This window comes from Thalia democratica, chromosome 6 (assembly GCF_965202585.1).
Source record: "Thalia democratica chromosome 6, ktThaDemo2.hap1.1, whole genome shotgun sequence".
Lineage (NCBI taxonomy): Eukaryota > Metazoa > Chordata > Thaliacea > Salpida > Salpidae > Thalia > Thalia democratica.
Window position 1 is genome coordinate 33,581,442 of NC_139170.1, and position 23,574 is coordinate 33,605,015.

Consider the following 23,574-nt stretch of genomic DNA (forward strand, 5'->3'; position numbering starts at 1 on the left):
ACTAAAAAAAATGAGTAATTACCTAGATGATGTCGCACCAATATCAAGCTGAAATTATATTAAATTCAATGTTTGTTTTACCATAATTATAGGCTTAAAAAATACATTTTATAAATACATAAATAAAACTTATTTATCAATTAACCAATAAAACTTATATAATTTAATTTCTTTTATTTAAAAAAAAAAAGCAAATGATACTATAACTTGTATACATTCCTATACTGTAAAATAAAATCAATTAAATATTCTAGTTTATAACAAATGAATTTAATTTTAATTATGCATTTATATAGCTTTTAAAAAACGAAGAATAATTTTAAATCAAACACATAAGGCTTGAAATATTTATTTTAAGCCTAAAATTATAATTCAAAAAGATATTAAACACAATAAAATTTTAGCTTGATATTGGTGCGACATCATGCTAGGTAATTACCAAGAAATGTTTAGACTTTTATAACAAAGTTAAAACATCTCTAAATTATAATTAAATGATTCCTGATTGTGCAGGAACTCTAATATTGATTTTGTATTCTCTTAGAGTTAAAAATTTCAATAAATCAAGAACTAACTTTGTGGCCAACAGATATACAAAATAAAACAACTTAAATAAAAAAATATCAAAATACCATTTAATGATAAAAGAATAAATTACCAGCAAAGTATAGTGGTTTAAAGATTATCTGAAAACTCTCTAAACTGAACGTTTAAACCCAGTTGGTTGACACATAAAAAAAAGTATAAATTTTAAAGTACAAAAGCTTAACACAACATTATTATACACAATAACTTGTTAAAAAAGAACTTTAGTAATTATATTGGACATTTTTTAAATAAAATTGTACTTACTAGTTCAAAAACAATACTGTATCAAAAATTGTTTGTACACTAAGTAACAAATTATATTTTGAACTAAAAGCATCTTAGTAAAAAGTTTCCTCGAAAAAAAAATGCTACTTTAAAGCTTTTACCTATGATGACGTCACAATTAAAACTTTATTTAAAATCTATTTTAGCTGGGCAAAACCGAGCATTTTTTGTTGAGGAAATTTTTACATCTTTCAGTGTTATAAATTCAACATTCATTATTCACAGTTTATCAAAAAACCAAAACAAAGTCAATAAAAAACGTTTTTAGTGATATTCTAAGAATCTTTTTTTTCTTTTTCTTTTCTTTTTTTTTCATGGGGTTCACAGGAAACAGGAAACCAGTCAAAACACGCCCCTGATTAGTATTAGTTTTAATAAAATCGGACTTTAAAAAAAATACATACTAGAATTATAAAAAACAATAATCAGCTCATTTTTTCAGATATTCGTTATAAAAACTATAAATATAGTAAAATAATGCTAATTATAGATAAAGTTGTATAAGATGTAACGTTAAAAGGCGTTAAATTCTTGAAATCCTGATAAGCTAAGCTTATCGGAATGTATACCACAAATGTTTTTGTTTTGAAACTTTATTCCGACTAACGGCGTTTCACTGCTCTCAAATAAATTTAAGAACAGATCTACGGAGTCTTTAAAATATTAACACATTAGAAAAAAAGCATGTATAATTTATGTGTAGTGTTTTTGTGGAATAAAAACATAAAATTATAAAATTGTCTACAAAAAATACAAATTTAATAAAAGCAAACACTTACTTCAAAAAGCTCTAAGAATAGTAAAGTTTTTAGAAATGAAAATTAAGTTTAGTTGTGCAGAAATGTTACGTCATAATAATTTTAAAAATTGATAAGTAATTTATACAGCTTAAAAACATGAAGTATTAAATTTGCAAGTGTTTGTGATTGTAAATGAATGTTGTGAAATAAATAAGTGCATAAGTAGACAGAGTTATTTAAAGTAGAATCGTCGGTTGTGGGGATAAATATTTAATAAATCTTGCCGCTTATTCAGAAGTAGGTCTTTATATTCTGCTGCAGTTACTGCTCTTTCTGTATTGCAAGTTGGGCAAATTCTACTTACTTCGTTGGATGCATGTTTGATCTTTGAAACAATACTACACTCCATGTTTGGCCTTTTACCGTACCTGTGAAAAAAGCTCCAGACATAATCCGATAAACGCGTGGTTTGTTTTTTATTTATATTTTTAAAAGTATGTTTATGGTTAGCATATCTATCCTTGAAACTACCTGCTGTACTTCCTATATAAAATTTATCTTGGCCCTTACTTTCAACTTTAACTTTATAAATTACATTTTAAATTAAACAATTACCTTTCAATGGGCAGTCCACAGTGGGCTGGCAAGTGGCCATTGACTATTTTCGCGACTAAACAGTTAAAGCAAGATTTTTATTTAATTGTTTAGAGCGGGGTTCCGTCTTTTAAAAACTGGGTTTATTTCTGTTCTGCTTATAGTATACTAAAAGTTATGTAAGCTTAAATGTAGCCAAAGTTTGCTTTTTTTAAGTTTAAAAAAGCCTCGAAAAATGCTTAAATTTTTGTCAAAATTAAGGTCTACATCTACTGTCAAAAAACACCTTAAAAGCTTTTACATATATACTTTTTTTCAAGTGTTTTCATCTTTTTGGTTTAGTGTTAATTGAAAAAAAGTTAACATTTTTTGAATATTTAAATCTAAAAGTATGGTTGCAATATCATTTAACGTGCAGAATTCTTTATGCTTTTTTGAAGTATCAAGTTTGTTCAATCTATCACGTTTTTAAACTTGTGCAATTAAGTGCATTGAAAGATGGTTTTGTTATTTAGTAGCCAACAAAAGTCACTTCGATTTAAGTTTTGACTCGTTCAGAAAACTTTTATCAACCTCAGAACTGGAAATAACATCAGAAATGGAACTTGTAGTCGCTGTTGATAGCTGGATTAAGCATAATCACAAGCGAAGAGGTAAACTTGCCAAGGAACTGATAAAACAAATTCGTCTACCATTGTTGTCAAAAGCTTGTTTAGAAAATTTGTTAACAGATTACAGCTCGTTTTCAAATTGCGCAGACAGTAAAACGTATATAAATAATGCAATTGATAACAAATCAATAGATACACATGACCCGAGTTCTATTGGTTACCAAGCTCGGTATTGCAACCAGGAAAATTTTGAGATAATTTCTAATATAGGAACTAGTTTGTACAAACTTGATAATAGAAAGTCATCCGACGCAAGTGAAAAATTTCTAGCTTTTTAGAACTTCACTCTAGTATTTATAAAAGCGTATTTATCGACGAAATCATTTATTTTATGGGCTCTAACTTCATATTTTCCTATTCAACATTGACAAAAAAAATAAGTGAAAAGAGAATGTTAGGTAAAAAATACTTAAACCAACATGCTTGCATATGCAATTTCATGGGGAAGATTAATATAGTAGGTGGATTCCATGCAAATGGCAGAAGACTAACAATCTACGATCCCAAATTGAATACCTCGGAGGAAAGAGCAGAGATGTCAGTACACAAGTCAGATGCTGCGTTCTCAGTGTTTTGCGGGAAACTGGTAGTCACAGGAGGTTGCATTAGAGACCAACGCCAAGTGAAACATTTGATAAAGTTATATGATCATTTTTCCAATTCGTGATCTCCAATGCCTCCAATGCTCGAAGAAAAATGCAGTCATGACTCAGTGAGCATCGGAAGCAAGCTGTACGTAATCAGCAACAGGAGTAGTAGTGAAGTGTTTGATTATTTTAGTAACGTCTTCGCTCGCATTCAAAAAAGAATGCCCCGTTGACCCCGTTGATGATAAAAAATGGCCAAGAATGATCTAGGGTCGAAGGTCAAGAATGGTTGGTAAGGAAGAGGACTTCCAGTTCTGGTGCAGTTGTATCAAGTCGCCCATGTATTAACTTTGTATACTTACTCTTAACTTCTCTTTAAATATAAAACAATTCCTTTTTACAAATAAAATTTATATGAAACACGCTTGTCATACAAATTGCAATTTAACAAAAACTAAATCATATGTTTGTTTGTTTGCAACTTTTTTATAAATAGAATAAACCTACATATATAAAATTTATTTAGTTTACTCTATATATAATTGTCTGTTTTACAATTTTTTTTATCTAATGTTTACTTTTAATAATAACTAATTTTAGTTTTGGTGTTAGCTTTTAACTCAGCGTTTCTAAAAGTGGAACATAACTGAAATTTATAGGGTCATGAGTAGCAAAGGGGCCTAAGGGGGGGGGGGGGGGCGTGAGCAGTTAAGGGTAAACAGGGGGACATGAAGTCATAAATTGATTCTTACACTAGATATTCTTGATTTAATGATGATAAGCAAAAAAGATTTCAAGTGTTTTCAATGGTAACTTTAATTAACCTTTTATTAATTGGTTAGATTGAACATTTACAGTTGCTACTCTATACTAATATGTTTTTTCAGAAGTTTTAAAAATCATAACTGCTTAGTTGCAATTATTTCGAATAGTAATTCATTTCATTTTACTCTATGTAAGTTTGTGTATTATTAATGGTGATAATCCTTGACAAGACGTTAAAAGGTATCGTTAGTTTGTATCTCAATAAGTGAAAGATTTTTTGTACACTAGGTCCTTCACCCAAGATTTATATCGCTTTTTTGTCGTTCACTCTAAACAATAACAATATATTAGTAGTTGTATTAAGTTTAATTTCTGTTTTAATGTTTCAATTATCAATTTCCTTATTATGAGTTTATCTTTCTTTTAGGCTAAAAAACAAAGCTGCTGTAGATTTTTGAATATTATATCCATGTTTTTTAAATTCCTTCTAGGTATTTTAATCAACAAATGTTTAGCTAAATTTTTGATACTAATTTAAATTTAAGTTAAGGTATTATTTAGACATTATAACAACAGAAAAAAAAATACTGTAAATGAGTTTTGAAGAAATAATGATTATATTTTTTTTAATGATAATTTTTTGTAACTAATCGGAATATCTGTTACACGTTTAGTCAAACTCGGACAATTCAAACTCTTAAAAAAAAGTTTAAATAGCCACAACTCAAAAATTATTATGTATTTGAAAATTAAAAAAAAAAGCGTGTTCAATTAAAACACTTTTATGTTGGTTTTTACATAAATATATATTAAAAATAAAATTCAAAAATACGAAAAACTATTTTATTTTAAAACTTATTTATGTCACAACACGAACAATATATTTAAAATAAAAAATAACGTTTGTTTGTGTTGAATAGACCTACACAGGGGCGAAGCGTGGGCAGGGACACTGGCACACGCGGGCCTCCAAAAAAAAGAAGATAAGAAGAACTTGTTATTTTCATTTTCAAATCATCTAATTTCCTTGCTTAACTTGATTTTTTTTCTGTATGTTTATGTAGTATTCAAAAAGTTCGTTTAACTCATCATATCAAAGAAAATCAAATCATCCGGTGCTTAAATATCATTATGTACCGGCTTTTATGCAAAACTCCATAAAAAACATTTTTTACCATCATAAACTTTAAAAGAGTTAGAATTCAAAAAGTGCACATATTTGGTAGTGCACCGTGGTAGTATATCAGATAAGTTTGATTTTCTTACAAAGAAAAATATTAATGATTTATAAACAAACTATCGAGCTAAACATGTCTTATGATGAAAATGATTAAAAAAAATTTCATAAAAAAATTAAAATTTAACTAAAAAGTATAATAAAGTGTAATATTGATAAAATATAAAAATAAATACATAAGGATTGTTAATACTATAATTAATCATAATGAAGTAATCAATAAATAAACCATTAATACAATGTTAACTTCACTATAAAAAAAGAATAAGTGAAATCTCAGTAAACTTGAAACTTTTAGTAAAAGTACCTTCTTGTTACTATTAAAGTGAACAAATCAATTAGTGTAGTTGTATCAACCAGTTTAGTTGGAAAGTTTTGATGTTTTGATGTTTTTCCAATGTAGGAAATGCTCTGATTAGCAGAGCAGATGTATATATAAATAACATTTGCTTCAAATGCTTCCGAGAATTTACTTTTGTTGCTGAAATAGTAAAAAAAAATTATTACTGGTGTAGGCCGGTTTAATAACAATGTTGTGTTTTTGACATCACATTAAGTCTTCTGACGAATTACAGACCACTACGGAACAAATAAAAACAGCGCAATATTTGAATACTTTTTAAATTGCACACACTGTCAAAGCTCTGACATAGTTCAAAACTTCAAAGATTTGAAACAATGTAAACAAAACGAATATACAGCCTGGAATCAATATTGATAGAGGAAGAAAGGCCTAAGTTAAATACGCAAGTAGCATTAGAGTTATGCCAAAAATAAAAAATTGTACACGGCAGTTAACAAAAACTATAAGTATGCATGGTTTAAAGTTGATAGTACTTTTTTTTTTTGCTTTTACTTTTTAGAATTTTTACACAACTTAACTTTTTACAGCAAAACGTTTTCTTATGGCTTCAAAATTGCAACTTTTTTACTTGAATCTAAAAATTTGTTTTTGCGGACTAAATAGTTTTTAAAACAATAACATTTTTGTATTATGTTTAATTTGCAATAACTTCTTCCTATACTTTGATGATTTTTTTGAAATTCTTTTAATACAATTAAACTTTATAACCAATGATAACTGCATCGAAATAGTTTGTGAAAAATTTAATTTTTAGTGATTTCTTTATAAATCTAAGTTTCTTAGTGACACTGTCAAAGACTTCATAAGTTTTTGTAGAATCTCTACCTATAAAAAAAAATTGTTAATCATGGTTATACTGGCATTAAAAGTTCTTTTTACCAACATACTAGAAAACTTTGTCCATTTTATTCTCATGAAAGCAGTATGCTTCAGTTGAATTTTTAAAATAACCACCAGTAATAACAATCTTACCTTCAAAATCTTATAAACTTACAATTATTGAGCTATATAAGTCAACTTCCTACTTTTGATGTCATAACGCATACGTGTTTCAAAATCAGAATAGACGTTTCTTTTTGTTTCCCTGCATCCACCAATTACATACAAATTCGGCAAAAAACTGCAAGCACAAAAGCTAAACTACGTATCCAACATTGAAGGCAAAACACTTAAACTTTACTTGATTCAGAAAGCTTTTCAAAGCAAGAATTTAGCTGACTAATGTTTGTATTCATTTTAACCACAAGCCACTACTTGAAATCTCGAAGGAGCATATTTGTTCGATACTTTCATAGTTATTCAAGCTCAAAGGAACTTCTAATCTTTAAATACTTCCTTCATACAGAGAGCAGTACTAAAGTCTTCTTGAGCACAATATCTTGTTTGGTACAAAACAGAAGTTCTTTTATAAAATATTTTGTATTTCATGTATCACTTAGACGCTTCTATTTCCTTGGAAAGTCTGTATAAAAAGGTACTACATTAAGTAAAATAAGTATGAAATAAACTATAAGGTATTAATTTTTTAGCCATTGCCTTATTTTAGGAGTAAATTTTAAAACAAAATAGTAACCTAAAAAACTATTAACAATGTTCTATTTATAATTAAATTTATATGTGAAAATATAAGCTACTCATTTTACTGCTTGAAACTTTATCTAAAGTTTTGGTTGAAAATGTAACTAAAACTATGAAAATGCTTGTTATCAATATCATTTTATAACTTAAGTATGTAAAAGCACAACATTTCAAATACTGGTATACATTTATAGATTTTAGTTTATTTATGTATAACATTGTAATGTTTAAAAAGTTTTTTATATGTTTGAAATAAATTTAAGTATTTATTACTCTGAACCATGCTTTAGTTACTCAGGTATCAAGTATAAAAAAATAACTGATTTGGAAAAGTCGAGTTATAATTTCTTAGTCTGAGTTATTTAATGAATAATAAATTTTTATAAAAGAATATTTAATTTTACAATTTTGAATTTTCCGAAATATTTCTACAATACTTGATACACTTAAAAACTTAATATGAAACGAACATAGACACGAAAAAGAAACATTTTAAAATTTTTGGTCATATTTCATAGAATATAATCAACTCAGCAAGCAACTAAATACATAATTTGAGTAATAAATAAACTATATTTATAATAATTAGATTATCAAGATATTTCAATGGCTGAAAATTTATCAATTTATAGAAACAGTTGGAAGCTCAACGTAGCTAAAATATTTAATTTTACTTTACGGTTTTTTATGTTTATTAAGAATTAAAATTAACGAAACGATAGAAATTTTTTAGCTAAATACTCGATAACAATTTCAGACAAAAAATAGTAGCTTTTAAATTTTGATGTCTTGATATATTATATTTTTCATATATTCACGTATCACCCTTGGTTTTTCTGTATATTCTCCTTTGACGTCAACCACCAAAAACTTAAGTTTACTGTTGTTTTAATCCATGGTTGCTCCTAATTTTGCACACAATTTTTATATAAATCTTATACTTTTTATTGTTTTTTTTTTGCAATGAAACTTATTTACATTAAATCTTGAATATAGATGGTTTAAATACCCTAATTAGAGTAGACAGGCGGGCGCCGGTATGGCCCAGCGGATTGCTTCTGCGACTGCTGGTCCTGCATCCCGAGTTCGAGTCCCGGAGATTGCTCTTTATGTGGACGACCACGCAAGTATATAAGAATGCGATTTGCTGCTAGCACCCTTGTTATCGCGATGTGCATGAGATTGTAAACCTTATTAGGTCGTTTTTTCAGAGGGAGATTGTAACTCCACTGGGACGTGAACTTCGTACGCAGGACAGGCAGCCGAAATCAAACAGGCAGGCTGTCCAGCGCCCACTTTTTTGTCCTTTCATGTCTCTTTCTGATCAGCAACTCCTAATTTTGCACACAATTTTAATATAAATCTTATACTTTTTTCATTGTTTTTTTTTGCAATGAAACTTTTTTACATAAATTCTTGAATATAAATGGTTTAAATACCCTAATTAGAGTAGACAGGCGGGCGCCTGTATGGCCCAGCGGCTTGCTTCTGCGACTGCCGGCCCTGCGTCCCGAGTTCGAGTCCCGGTGGTTGCTCTCTATGGGGACGACCACGCAAGTATATAAGTATGCGATTAGCTGCTAGCACTCTTGTTAGCGCGATGTGCATTAGATTGTAAACCTTGTTAGGTCGTTTTTTCAGAGGGAGATTGTAATTCCACTGGGACGTGAACTTCGTACGCAGGACAGGCAGCCGAAATCAAACAGGCAGGCTGTCAAACGCCCACTTTTTTGTTTTTCATGTTTCTTTCTGATCAGCAACTCCTAATTTTGCACACAATTTTAATATAAATCTTATACTTTTTTTATTGTTTTTTTTTGCAATGAAACTTTTTTACATTAATTCTTGAATATAGATGGTTTAAATACCCTAATTAGAGTAGACAGGCGGGCGCCTCTATGGCCCAGCGGCTTGCTTCTGCGACTACCGGCCGTGCGTCCCGAGCTCGAGTCCCGGTGGTTGCTCTTTATGGGGACGACAACGCAAGTATATAAATATGCGATTAGCTGCTAGCACTCTTGTTAGCGCGATGTGCATTAGATTGTAAACCTTGTTAGATCGTTTTTTCAGAGGGAGATTGTAATTCCACTGGGACGTGAACTTGGTACGCAGGACAGGCAGCCGAAATCAAACAGGCAGGCTGTCAAACGCGCACTTTTTTGTTTTTCATGTCTCTTTCTGATCAGCAACTCCTAATTTTGCACACAATTTTAATATAAATCTTATACTTTTTTTATCGTTTTTTTTTGCAATGAAACTTTTTTACATTAATTCTTGAATATAGATGGTTTAAATACCCTAATTAGAGTAGACAGGCGGGCGCCTCTATGGCCCAGCGGCTTGCTTCTGCGACTACCGGCCGTGCGTCCCGAGCTCGAGTCCCGGTGGTTGCTCTTTATGGGGACGACAACGCAAGTATATAAATATGCGATTAGCTGCTAGCACTCTTGTTAGCGCGATGTGCATTAGATTGTAAACCTTGTTAGGTCGTTTTTTCAGAGGGAGATTGTAATTCCACTGGGACGTGAACTTGGTACGCAGGACAGGCAGCCGAAATCAAACAGGCAGGCTGTCAAACGCGCACTTTTTTGTTTTTCATGTCTCTTTCTGATCAGCAACTCCTAATTTTGCACACAATTTTTATATAAATCTTATACTTTTTTTATTGTTTTTTTTGCAATGAAACTTTTTTACATTAATTCTTGAATATAGATGGTTTAAATACCCTAATTAGAGTAGACAGGCGGGCGCCTGTATGGCCCAGCGGCTTGCTTCTGCGACTGCCGGCCCTGCGTCCCGAGTTCGAGTCCCGGTGGTTGCTCTTTATGGGGACGACAACGCAAGTATATAAATATGCGATTAGCTGCTACCACTCTTGTTAGCGTGATGTGCATTAGATTGTAAACCTTGTTAGGTCGTTTTTTCAGAGGGAGATTGTAATTCCACTGGGACATGAACTTGGTACGCAGGACAGGCAGGCTGTCAAACGCGCACTTTTTTGTTTTTCTTGTCTCTTTCTGATCAGCAGCTCCTAATTTTGCACACAATTTTAATATAAATCTTATACTTTTTTCATTGTTTTTTTTTGCAATGAAACTTTTTTACATAAATTCTTGAATATAAATGGTTTAAATACCCTAATTAGAGTAGACAGGCGGGCGCCTGTATGGCCCAGCGGCTTGCCTCTGCGACTGCCGGCCCTGCGTCCCGAGTTCGAGTCCCGGTGGTTGCTCTTATGGGGACGACCACGTCAGTATATAAGTATGCGATTAGCTGTTAGCACTCTTGTTAGCGCGATGTGCATTAGATTGTAAACCTTGTTAGGTCGTTTTTTCAGAGGGAGATTGTAATTCCACTGGGACGTGAACTTGGTACGCAGGACAGGCAGGCTGTCAAACGCGCACTTTTTTGTTTTTCTTGTCTCTTTCTGATCAGCAGCTCCTAATTTTGCACACAATTTTAATATAAATCTTATACTTTTTTCATTCTTTTTTTTGCAATGAAACTTTTTTACATTAGATCTTGAATATAGATGGTTTAAATACCCTAAATAGAGTAGACAGGAGGGCGCTTGTATGGCCCAGCGGCTTGCTTCTGCGACTGCTGGCCCTGCGTGCCAAGTTCGAGTCCTGGTGGTTGCTCCTTATGGGGACGACCACGCAAGTATATAAAAATGCGATTAGCTGCAAGCACTCTTGTTAGCGCGATGTGCATTAGATTGTAAACCTTGTTAGGTCGTTTTTTCAAAGGGAGATTGTAATTCCACTGGGACGTGAACTTGGTACGCAGGACAGGCAGCCGAAATCAAACAGGCAGGCTGTCCAGCGCCCACTTTTTTGTCCTTTCATGTCTCTTTCTGATCAGCAACTTTTTATTTTCCACACAATTTTAATATAAATCTTTAACTTATTTCATTGTTTTTTTTTTACAATGAAACTTTTTTACATTAATTCTTGAATATAGATGGTTTAAATACCCTAAATAAAGTAGACAGGCGGGCGCCTGTATGGCCAAGCGGCTTGCTTCTGCGACAGCCGGCCCAGCATCCCGAGTTCGAGTCCCGGTGGTTGCTCTTTATGGGGACGACCACGCAAGTATATAAGAATGCGATTAGCTGCTACCACTCTTGTTAGCGCGATGTGCATTAGATTGTAAACCTTGTTAGGTCGTTTTTATCAGAGGGAGATTGTAATTCCACTGGGACGTGAACTTGGTACGCAGGACAGGCAGCCGAAATTAAACAGGCAGGCTGTCCAGCGCCCACTTTTTTGTCCTTTCATGTCTCTTTCTGATCAGCAACTCCTAATTTTGCACACAATTTTTATATAAATCTTATACTTTTTTTATTGGTTTTTTTTTGCAATGAAACTTATTTACATTTGATCTTGAATATAGATGGTTTAAATAACCTAATTAGAGTAGACAGGCGGGCGCCTCTATGGCCCAGCGGCTTGCTTCTGCGACTGCCGGCCCTGCGTCCCGAGTTTGAGTCCCGGTGGCTGCTCTTTATTAGACGACAACGCAAGTATATAATAATGCGATTAGCTGGTAGCACTCTTTTTAGCGCGATGTGCATTAGATTGTAAACCTTGTTAGGTCGTTTTTTCAGAGGGAGATTGTAATTCCACTGGGACGTGAACTTAGTACGCAGGACAGGCAGCCAAAATCAAACAGGCAGGCTGTCAAACGCCCACCTTTTTGTCCTTTCATGTCTCTTTCTGATCAGCAACTCCTAATTTTGCACACAATTTTATAAAAATCTTATACTTTTTATTGTTTTTTTTTTTTGCAATGAAACTTATTTATATTAGATCTTGAATATTGATGGTTAAAATACCCTAATTAGAGTTGACAGGCGGACGCCTGTATGGCCCAGCGGCTTGCTTCTGCGACTGCTGGCCCTGCATCCCGAGTTCGAGTCCCGGTGGTTACTCTTTATTGGGACGACCACGCAAGTATATAAGAATGCGATTAGCCGCTAGCACCCTTGTTAGCGCGATGTGCATTAGATTGTATACATTGTTAGGTCGTTTTTATCAGAGGGAGATTGTAATTCCACTGGGACGTGAACTTCGTACGCAGGACAGGCAGCTAAAATCAAACAGGCAGGCTGTTCAGCGCCCACCTTTTTGTCCTTTCATGTCTCTTTCTGATCAGCAACTCCTAATTTTGCACACAATTTTAATATAAATCTTATACTTTTTATTGTTTTTTTTTACAATGAAACTTATTTACATTATATGTTGAATATAGATGGTTAAAATACCCTAATTAGAGTAGACAGGCGGGCGCCTGTATGGCCTAGCGGCTTGCTTCTGCGACTACCGGCCCTGCGTCCCGAGTTCGAGTCCCGATAGTTGCTCCTATGGGGACGACGACGTCAGTATATAAGTATGCGATTAGCTGCAAGCACTCTTGTTAGCGTGATGTGCATTAGATTGTAAACCTTGTTAGGTCGTTTTTATCAGAGGGAGATTGTAATTCCACTGGGACGTGACCTTGGTACGCAGGACAGACAGCCGAAATCAAACAGGCATGCTGTCCAGCGCCCACCTTTTTGTCCTTTCATGTCTCTTTCTGATCAGCAACTCCTAATTTTGCACACAATTTTAATATAAATCTTATACTTTTTTCATTGTTTTTTTTTCAATGAAACTTATTTACATTAAACCTTGAATATAGATGGTTTAAATACCCTAATTAGAGTAGACAGGCGGGCGCCTGTATGGCCAAGGGGCTTGCTTCTGCGACTGCCGGCCCTGCATCCCGAGTTCGAGTCCCGGTGGTTGCTCTTTATGGGGACGACCACGCAAGTATATAAGAATGCGATTTGCTGCTGCCACTCTTGTTAGCGCGATGTGCATAAGATTGTAAACCTTGTTAGGTCGTTTTTTCAGAGGGAGATTGTAATTCCACTGGGACGTGAACTTGGTACGCAGGACAGGCAGGCTGTCCAGCGCCCACCTTTTTGTCCTTTCATGTCTCTTTCTGATCAGCATCTCCTTATTTTGCACACAATTTTAATATAAATCTTATACTTTTTTCATTGGTTTTTTTTTTCAATGAATTTTTTTTACATTAATTCTTGAATATAGATGGTTTAAATACCCTAATTAGAGTAGACAGGCGGGCGCCTCTATGGCCCAGCGGCTTGCTTCTGCGACTGCCGGCCCTATGTCCCGAGTTTGAGTCCCGGTGGTTGCTCTTTATGGGACGACCACGCAAGTATATAAGAATGCGATTAGCTGCTAGCACCCTTGTTAGCGCGATGTGCATTAGATTGTAAACCTTGTTAGGTCGTTTTTTCAGAGGGAAATTGTAATTCCACTGGGACGTGAACTTGGTACGCAGGACAGGCAGCCGAAATCAAACAGGCATGCTGTCCAGCGCCCACTTTTTTGTCCTTTCATGTCTCTTTCTGATCAGCAACTCCTAATTTTACACACAATTTTAATACAAATCTTATACTTTTTTCATTGTTTTTTTTTCCAATAAAACTTTTTTACATTAAATCTTGAATATAGATGGTTTAAATACCCTAATTAGAGTAGACAGGCGGGCGCCTGTATGGCCCAGCGGTTTGCTTCTGCGACCGCTGGTCCAGCGTCACGAGTTCAAGTCCCGGTGGTCGCTCCTTATGGGGACGACCACGCAAGTATATAAGAATGCGATTAGCTGCTATCACCTTTGTTAGCGCGATGTGCATTAGATTGTAAACATTGTTAGATCGTTTTTATCAGAGGGAGATTGTAATTCCACTGGGATGTGAACTTGGTACGCAGGACAGGCAGCCGAAATCAAACAGGCAGGCTGTCCAGCGCCCACTTTTTTGTCCTTTCATGTCTCTTTCTGATCAGCAACTCCTAATTTTCCACACAATTTTAATAAAAATCTTATACTTTTTTCATTGTCTTTTTTTCCAATGAAATTTTTTTACATCAATTCTTGAATATAGATGGTTCAAATACCCTAATTAAAATCGCAATTTAACAAAATTAAATAATTTTTTGTTGTTTGCAGTTTTTTTTAAATAAATTAACCGATTTATATAAAATTTATTTAGTTTACTCCAAATATAATTGTCTGTTTTACAATTTTAATCAAGTGTTTATTTCTAATACTAACTAATTTTGGTGTTAGGTTAAACTTACAGTTTCAAAAAGTGGAACATAACTGAAATTTATGGGGTCATTAGCAGCAAATGGGCCAAAGGGGGGAGGTATGAGCATTAAAGGGTACACAAGGGGGGTCATGAAGTCATTATTTGATACTTACACTAGATATTCTTGAGTTAATGATGAAGGGCTAAAAAAGATTTCAAGTATTTTTAATGGTAATTTAAAGGACATTAGGCAAAAACATAAGATAAATAGGGGCCACAAGCCATAAAACGGGGAGTCACAAGGCCATAATTTAAAATTGAAAATTACACTAGATAGTTCTTAGGCGTTTTTAATGGTAGTTTTTCGATTAATCTTGTTGCAGGAGGAGGTCATATCTTTTTTTTTATTTCTTTAAAAGGAGTCTTTTGAAAAAGTTCGGGAAAATATTTTTTTAATTTGTTAGTTTGAACATTTACAGTCTCTACTCTATACTAAATTGTTTTTTAGAAGTGTTAAAAATCATTACGGTTTAGTTGTTACTTTTTCGATTAGTAGTTCATTTCGTTTTACTCTATTAAAGTTTGTTTATTTTTAATGATGATAATCCTGGACAAGACGTTAAAAGGTATCGTTGGTATGTATCTCAATAAGTGAAAGATTTTTTGTACACTAGGTCCTTAACCCAAAATTTATATCGCTTTTTTGTCGTTCACTCTAAGCAATAACACTATATTAGTAAACGCATTAAGTTTAATTTCTGTTTTATTATTACTTCCTTATATGAGTTTATCTTACTTGTAGGTTAAAATACAAAGCTACTGTAGATTTTTGAATATTTTATCCAAGTTTTCTAATTTTTTTCTAAATATTTTAAACAACAAAATTTTAGATTAATTTTTAATATCAACTTAAAATTGTATTAAGATATCATCTAAAACAATATAACTACATGAAAATGATAGTGTAAATGAGTTTTTCATGATAGTTTTATATTTTGATGATCGGTTTTTGTAAGTAATTAAATATTTGTTACACGTTTAGTCAAACTCGGAATAACTCTTAAAAAAAGTTTAAAACAACTAAAAAATTAATGTGTATTTGAAAATTTAAAAAACGCGTGTTCAGTTAAAACAAATTTTCTTTAGTTTTTTACATAAATATATATATTAAAAAGAAATCCAAAAATACGAATAACTATTATATTTTAAAACTTATTTTTGCCATACCACGAACTATATTATTTAAAATAAAAAACGTTGTTTGTATTGAATAGACCTACACAGGGACGTAGCGTGGGCAGGGACACTGGCGCATGCGTGCCTCTTAAAAAAACAAGATGAAAAGAATTTGTTATTTTAATTTTCAAATCATTTAATATCCCTGCTTAACTAGATTTTATTTTTTACTATGTTTATGTAGTATTCAAAAAGTTCGTTTAACTCATCATATCAAAGAAAATCAAATCATCCGGTGCTTAAATATCATTATGTACCGGCTTTTATGCAAAACTCCATAAAAAACACTTTTTACTACTATAAACTTTAAAAGAGTTAGAATTCAAAAAGTGCACATATTTGGTAGTGCACCGTGGTAGTATATCAGATAAGTTTGATTTTCTTACAAAGAAAAATATTAATGATTTATAAACAAACTATCGAGCTAAACATATCTTATGATGAAAATGATTAAAAAAAATTTCATAAAAAAATTAAAATTTAACTAAAAAGTATAATAAAGAGTAATTTTGATAAAATATAAAAATAATTACATAAGGATTGTTAATACTATAATTAAACATAATGAAGTAATCAATAAATAAACCATTAATACAATGTTAACTTCATTATAAAAAAAGAATAAGTGAAATCTCAGTAAACTTGAAACTTTTAGTAAAAGTACCTTCTTATTACTATTGAAGTGAACAAATCAATTAGTGTAGTTGTATCAACCAGTTTAGTTGGAAAGCTTTGATGTTTTGATGTTTTTCCATTGTAGGAAATGCTCTGATTAGCAGAGCAGATGTATATATAAATAACATTTGCTTCAAATGCTTCCGAGAATTTACTTTTGTTGCTGAAGTAGTAAAAAAAATATTACTGGTGTAGGCCGGTTTAATAACAATGTTGTGTTTTTGACATCACGGCAAGTGTTCTGACGAATTACAGACCACTGCGGAACAAATAAAAACAGCGCAATGTTTGACTATCTTTTAAATTGCACACACTGTCAAAACTCTGACATAGTTCAAAACTTTGAAGTTTTGAAACAATGTAAACAAAGCGAATTCTACCGCCTAGAATCAATATTGGTTGAGGAAGAAAGGCCTAAGTTAATTACGCAAGTATCATTAGAGATATGCCAAAAATAAAAGTTGTACACAGCACTTAACAAAATTTATAAGTATGCATGATTTATAGTTGATAGTAACTTCCTTTTTTTATTTATTTTTTTATTTTTTAAACAAATTTACTTTTTACAGCAAAACTTTTCTTTATGGCTTCAAAGTTGCAACTTTTTTGCTTGAATCTAAAATTTTTGTTTTTGCGGACTAAATAGTATTTAAAACAATAAAATGTTTGCTTTATGTAATAATTTTCAATCGCTTAGTCCTAAATCTTCCTATACTTAGATGATTTTTTTTTAATTCTTTGAATACATAAACCTTATAACCAATGATAACTGCATCAAAGTAATTTGTGAAAAAATTAATTTTTTGTAGATTCTTTTTAAATATAAGTTTCTTAGTGACACTGGCAAAGACTTCAAAAGTTGTTAGTAGAATCTCCACCTACAACAAAAATTTGTAAATCATTGTTATACTAGCATAGAAGTTCTGTTTACAAACATACTAGAAAATTTTGTCCATTTTATTCTCATGAAAGCAGTATGCTTAAGTTGAATTTTTAAAGTAACCATCAGCAATGACAATCTTACCTTCAAAACCTGCACATGATGCATTTTTTATACTTACGATCATTTGAGCTATAAAAGTCAACTTACTACTTTTGATGTCATAACGCAGGCATGTTTTAAAAAAAGAATAAACGTTTCTTTTTGTTTTCCTGAATCCACCAATCACATACAACTTCTGTACAAAACTGCAAGCACAAAAACTAAACTATCTATCCAACACTGAAGGCAAATCACTTAAATTCTTACTGAATTCAAAAAGCTTTTTAAAGCAAGTATTTAGCTGACTAATGTTTGTACAAATTTTTACCACAAGCCACTACTTAAAATCTCGAAGGAGCATATTTGTTCGATATTTTCATATTTATTCAAGCTCAAAGTAAACTTCAATCTTTAAAAACTTCCTTCATACAGAGAGCAACACTAAAGTCTTCTTGAGCACAATATCTTGTTTAGTACAAAACAGAAGTTCTTTTATAAAATATTTTGTATTTCATGTACTACCTAGACCAAGGTTTCCCAAACTCATTTACTAAATCGCCCCCTTTTCAGAAATTTGAAAAATAATAGCCCCCCAACCCCACGATTTTACAAAGTAGTTTTTCTCTTGAGTACAAACTTTTGAGCCAAAAAAGTTGTGTTTGAAATGTAATTCTGTATAAGTCTGTATAAGTATAATTAAAGTAAAAATGATCCTATGAAAATTGTACACATTTAATTAACTAACAGAAAAGAAGAGCTTGCAGAAACTAGATACAATAGGTTTTATTAAGGTTGGTAAAATGCTTAACTCTGAAGATTTGAGAAAAGTTGGTAAAGGCATGGTTGCAATATCATTTAACGTGCAAAATTCCTTATGCTTTTTTGAGGTATCAAGTCTGTTCAATATACCACGTTTTTAAACTTGTGCAATTAAGTGCATTAAAAGATGTTTTTGTTATTTAGTAGCCAACAAAAGTCACTTCGATTTAAGTTTTGACTCGTTCAGAAAACTTTTATCAACCTCAGAACTGGAAATAACATCAGAAATGGAACTTGTAGTTGCTGTTGATAGCTGGATTAAGCATAATTACAAGCAAAGAGGTAAATTTGCCAAAGAACTGATAAAACAAATTCGTCTACCATTGTTGTCAAAAGCTTGCTTAAAAAATTTGTTAACAGTTTACAGGTCGTTTTCAAATTGCGCAGACAGTAAAACGTATATAAATAATGCAATTGATAACAAATCAATAGATACATATGACCCGAGTTCTATTGGTTACCAAGCTCGGCATTGCAACCAGGAAAATTTTGAGATAATTTCTAATATAGGAACTAGTTTGTACAAACTTGATAATAGAAAGTCTTCCGACGCAAGTAAAAGATTTCTAAGCTTTTTAGAACTTCATTCTAGTATTTATAAAAGCGTGTTTATCGACGAAGTCATTTATTTTATGGGCTCTAACTTCATATTTTCCTATTCAACATTGACAAAAAAAATAAGTGAAAAGAAAATGTTAGGTAAATAGTACTTAAACCAACATGCTTGCATATGCAATTTCATGGGGAAGATTAATATAGTAGGTGGATTCCATGCAAATTGCAGAAGACTAACAATCTACGGTCCCAAATTTATACTACATCTTAAAATTCTATTATTTTCGATAGAAAGTATTTTATCATTTCATTTTATACAAATTATTTTTTAAAAGTTGAATTTTTAAAGTTCAAAAAAAAATTCTAATTATTGGTCCATAAGTAACCATCAGCAACGTGAAAAAGCAAGTTTTTAAACTCAATTTTGCACTTAAAACATTTTTCAAAAGTATTGTTGATTTGATATAGTTGAATTAAACTAAGTTTTTTGCAAGTAGAACTTGATAATTTTTTTAATCAATAAAACAAGTTGAAGATTCAGTAAAATAGTTAAGCAAACATTTTAAATTTTTACCTACCTACATACAATAGTAAAGTAAACTGAACTACACAATAAAACAACAAATCATAATATAAACAAACAACTTATGTTAATAGAAAGAAAAACTGATTCAAATTTTACTGTTGTTAATGAATGAATGAAACACAGTCACCACATCCAACAATCACGTCACAATGAATGGTTGAGATGGCCTCATTTGTATTGTGACGTGATTGTTAGATGTGGTGAATTTGTTTCGTTCATTCATTAACAACAGTAAAATTTGAATCAGTTTTTCTTTCCATTAACGTGAGTTGTTTGTTTATATTATGATTTGTTGTTTTATTGTGTATTTCAGTTTACTTTACTTATTTTAGACTTAATAATCACAAATATTATATAGTTTTATAACAGTAGGATTGAATATTAAGTGTTTTACCTATTATTAACTATTGTCTGTAGAAAGTATTTTTTTTAATGAAAACATGTATACACCTACTTTATTCTATGCTTCTATTCTTTCATTGCAGTAATTATTTTTTACAGAACCCAGTTGAAGTGTGTTGATTCGTTAACACACAGAAACATATGTTGGTACAATAAAGGAAGATTACTGTTCAATTTGATTTTATTTATGTTCCAGTAAAGTTACTTTACTAGGATATTTTGTTAGTAAACGATTAAGCCTATATTTTTGAACAGTTATATACAATACGTTTTTTAAATTCTACCTGTAGATACAATATTGCACATATTAGTTTTTATCCTTTGTTTTTATACTCTTGAGTTAAATGTGTTTACTTGAATGCATTGTATGTTGTTGAATGTATGTTTTTTAATGAAAGAATTAGCATTGCTTAATCGCCACAGTGTGGTATCTTGTATTAAATTTACTTTATAAACAACTTAAGTTGTTAGGATCCGACAGAATCCTAAATTTAAACGAGATCCGAATTCTAACCGTATTTATTTAATAAATCGCTAGTATTAAAGCGTAATTTTTAATTATGTTTATTTTTTTGTAATAATGATAAATAATAAATGCAGGAATTTCATTTTAAACAAATTTTTTTTGAGTAAATGTATGGTAGGTAGATAATGTAGTACTAGTGGGTATATGATTTTATTTTGTTAAGGTGCATCCAGTTAAAAAAAGAAAAAAAGTTTACTTTCTCTCTATAATCTCTCATTTCATTATCGTACTCTAAAATATAGTGACGTTATAAATAAATACAAACAATGTTTGATACAGTATTTCGTACATATACATAATGCAAGTAGTAGAAAACTAACTTTGAATTATCAGTATTTCGTCTAGAACTCTAGATCAACGCAATTCTTCAGAGCCACTTGAAGTGGTTTATTAAAAAAAAGTATAAATAAAGTAAAAAATGATCTATGAAAATTGTATACATGCTTCCTTTTGTATAGAGTTTTAGCACCATATTTTTTTTTAGTTTTGTAAATTAGCTTTACAATATCATTTTTATAAGTTTTTAATACATTGTGATTTTTCTTGTTGTAAAACTTTAGCATTTTTTTTAATAAACATAATAAAACTGTAACATAATAGTAATTTGCAGAAGACTTGTCGTGATGTCAAAAACACAACATTGTTATTAAACCGGCTTACACCAGTAATAACGTTTTTTACTACTTCAGCAACAAAAGTAAATGCTCGAAAGAATTTGAAGCAAATGTTATTTATAAATACATCTGCTCTGCAGAACATTTTCTACATTAGAAAAACATCAAAACTGATGAACTTTCTCATCTGATTGATACAACTACACTAATTCATTTGTTCACTTTAATAGTAACAAGAAGGTACTTTTACTAAAAGTTTCAAGTTTACTGAGATTTTACTTATTCTTTTTGTATAGTGAAGTTAACATTGTATTGATGGTTTATTTATTGATTATTTCATTATGTTTAATTATAGTATTAACAATCCTTATGTAAAATTTTTTAATATTTTTAAATATTAATCTTTATTATACTTTTTAGTTAAATATTATTTTTATATGAAAATCTTTTAAATCATTTTCATCATAAGATATGTTTAGGTTTATAAGATTGTTTACAAATCGTTAATATTTTTCTTAGAAAAAAAATAAACTTAATTTATATACTACCACGGTGCACAACCAAATATAAACACTTTTTGAATTCTAATTCTTATAAAGTTTATGAATGTAAAATATTTTTATTATGGAGTTTTCAAAGCCGGTACATGATGATATTTAAGCACTGGATAATTTGATTTTCTTTGATATGAGGAGTTAAACTAAATTTTTGAATACTACATAAAAGTAGTGAAAAATAAATTCAAGTTAAGCAAGGAAATTAAATGACTTGAAAAATAAAATAACAAACTTTTTTATCTTGTTTTTTTTGGAGGCACGCATGCGCCAGTGTCTTTGCCAACGCTACGCCCCTGTGTAGGTCTATTTAATACAAACAAACGTTTTTTTATTTTAAATATTATGTTTGTGTGTGCCAAAAATAAATCTTTAAAATATAATAGTTTTTCGTATTTTTGAACTTCTTTTTAATAAATGTATTTATGTAAAAACAAACAAAAAAGTGTTTTAACTGAATACGCATTTTCAAATATATATTAATTTTTGAGTTGTGGCCTTTTAAACATTTTTTTAAAGAGTTTGTCCGAGTTTGACTAAACGTGTAACATATATTTCTATTAGGTACAAGATATCGATAATTAAAAAAACTATTATCATGATTTTTTTTAAACTCATTTACAGTATCTTTTTTATGTTGTTATATAGTTTAAGTTTATATCTTAACTTAAATTCTAATTGATATAATTATTAAGCTAAAAATTTGTTGTTTAAAATACCTGGAAGAAGTTTTGGAAACCTGAATAAAATATTCAAAAATCTTTAATAGTTTTGTATAATAACCTACAATCAAGATAAACTCATAATAAGGAAATAACAATAAAACAGAAATTAAACTTAATGCGACTACTAATATAGTGTTATTGTTTAGAATGTACGACAAAAAAGCGATATAAATCTTGGCTGAAGGACCTAGTATACAAAAAAATCTTTCACTTATTGAGATATACAACAACGATACCTTTTAACATCTTATCCAGGTTTTTCATCATTAATAAAAAACAAACTTTCATTAAGTAAATCGAAATAAACTACTATGCAAAAAAATAGCAACTAAACCGTAATGATTTTTAACACTTTTAAAAAAACAATTTAGTATAGAATACAGACTGTAAATGTTCAATCTAACCAATTAATAAAAGGGTTTCCAAAACTCCTTCAAAAGACCCCCTTTAAAGAAATGAAAAAAGCTATGACCTTCTCCTGCAACAAAATTACTGGAAAAATTACCATTAAAAACACCTAAGAACTATATAATGTAATTTTCAATTTTAAAAGTATGGCCTTGTGACTCCCCTTTTTATGGCTTGTGGCCCCTATATATCCTAAGTTTTTCCCTAATGTCCTGTATAAGTTTCAAAATTACAATTAGAACACTTGAAGTCTTTTTTTGCTCTTCATCATTTACTCAAGAATATCTAGTGTAAGTATCAAATTATGACTTCATGGCCATTGTGTATCCTTTACTGCTTATGCCTCCGTCCCTTTGGTCCCTTTGCCGCTCATGACCTCATAAATTTCAGTTATGTTCAATTTTTAGAAACCCTGAGTTAAAAATTATCACCAAAACCAAAATCACTAAATAGTAAAAGTAAACACTAGATAAAAAAATTGTAAACAAGACAATTATGTTCAGAGTAAACTAAAATTTTATATTTGTAAGTTTATTCTATTTATAAAAAGTTGCAAACAAACATATGATTTAGTTTTTGTTAAATTGCGATTTTTATGACAAACGTGTTTCATATAAATTCCATTTGTAAAAAGGAATGGTTTTATTTTTTAAAGAAAAGTTAAGAATATGTATACAAAGTTAATACATGGGCGACTTGATACAACTGCACCAGAACTGGAGGTCTTCTTCCTTACCAACCATTCTTGACCTTCGACCCTCGATCATTCTTGGCCATTTTTAATCATCGACTTCCGACCATTCTTGTTTCTCCACATCGAACTCAGCATACTTGTAAAGGTGGTGACTTGAGAAAGCTACAATCTTGTTCCCAATTGACAAACATTTCACACTACTCCAGAACCAGCCAGAACGGGGCATTCTTTTTTGAATGCGTGCGAAGACGTTACTAAAATAATCAAACACTTCACTACTACTCCTG

General features: G+C 31.0%; 1 protein-coding gene across 1 annotated transcript in view; it reads right to left on the reverse strand.

The window, feature by feature from the left end:
• The window catches only part of LOC145839003 (galactosylceramide sulfotransferase-like), a 21,282-nt gene extending 17,798 nt beyond the window's left edge, over positions 1-3,484 (reverse strand). Inside the window, exon 1 of the mRNA XM_082946617.1 lies at positions 3,378-3,484. Coding sequence (XP_082802743.1) covers positions 3,378-3,484 — 107 coding nt within the window. The remainder of the gene's footprint in view (positions 1-3,377) is intronic.
• Positions 3,485-23,574: the final 20,090 nt, after the last annotated feature.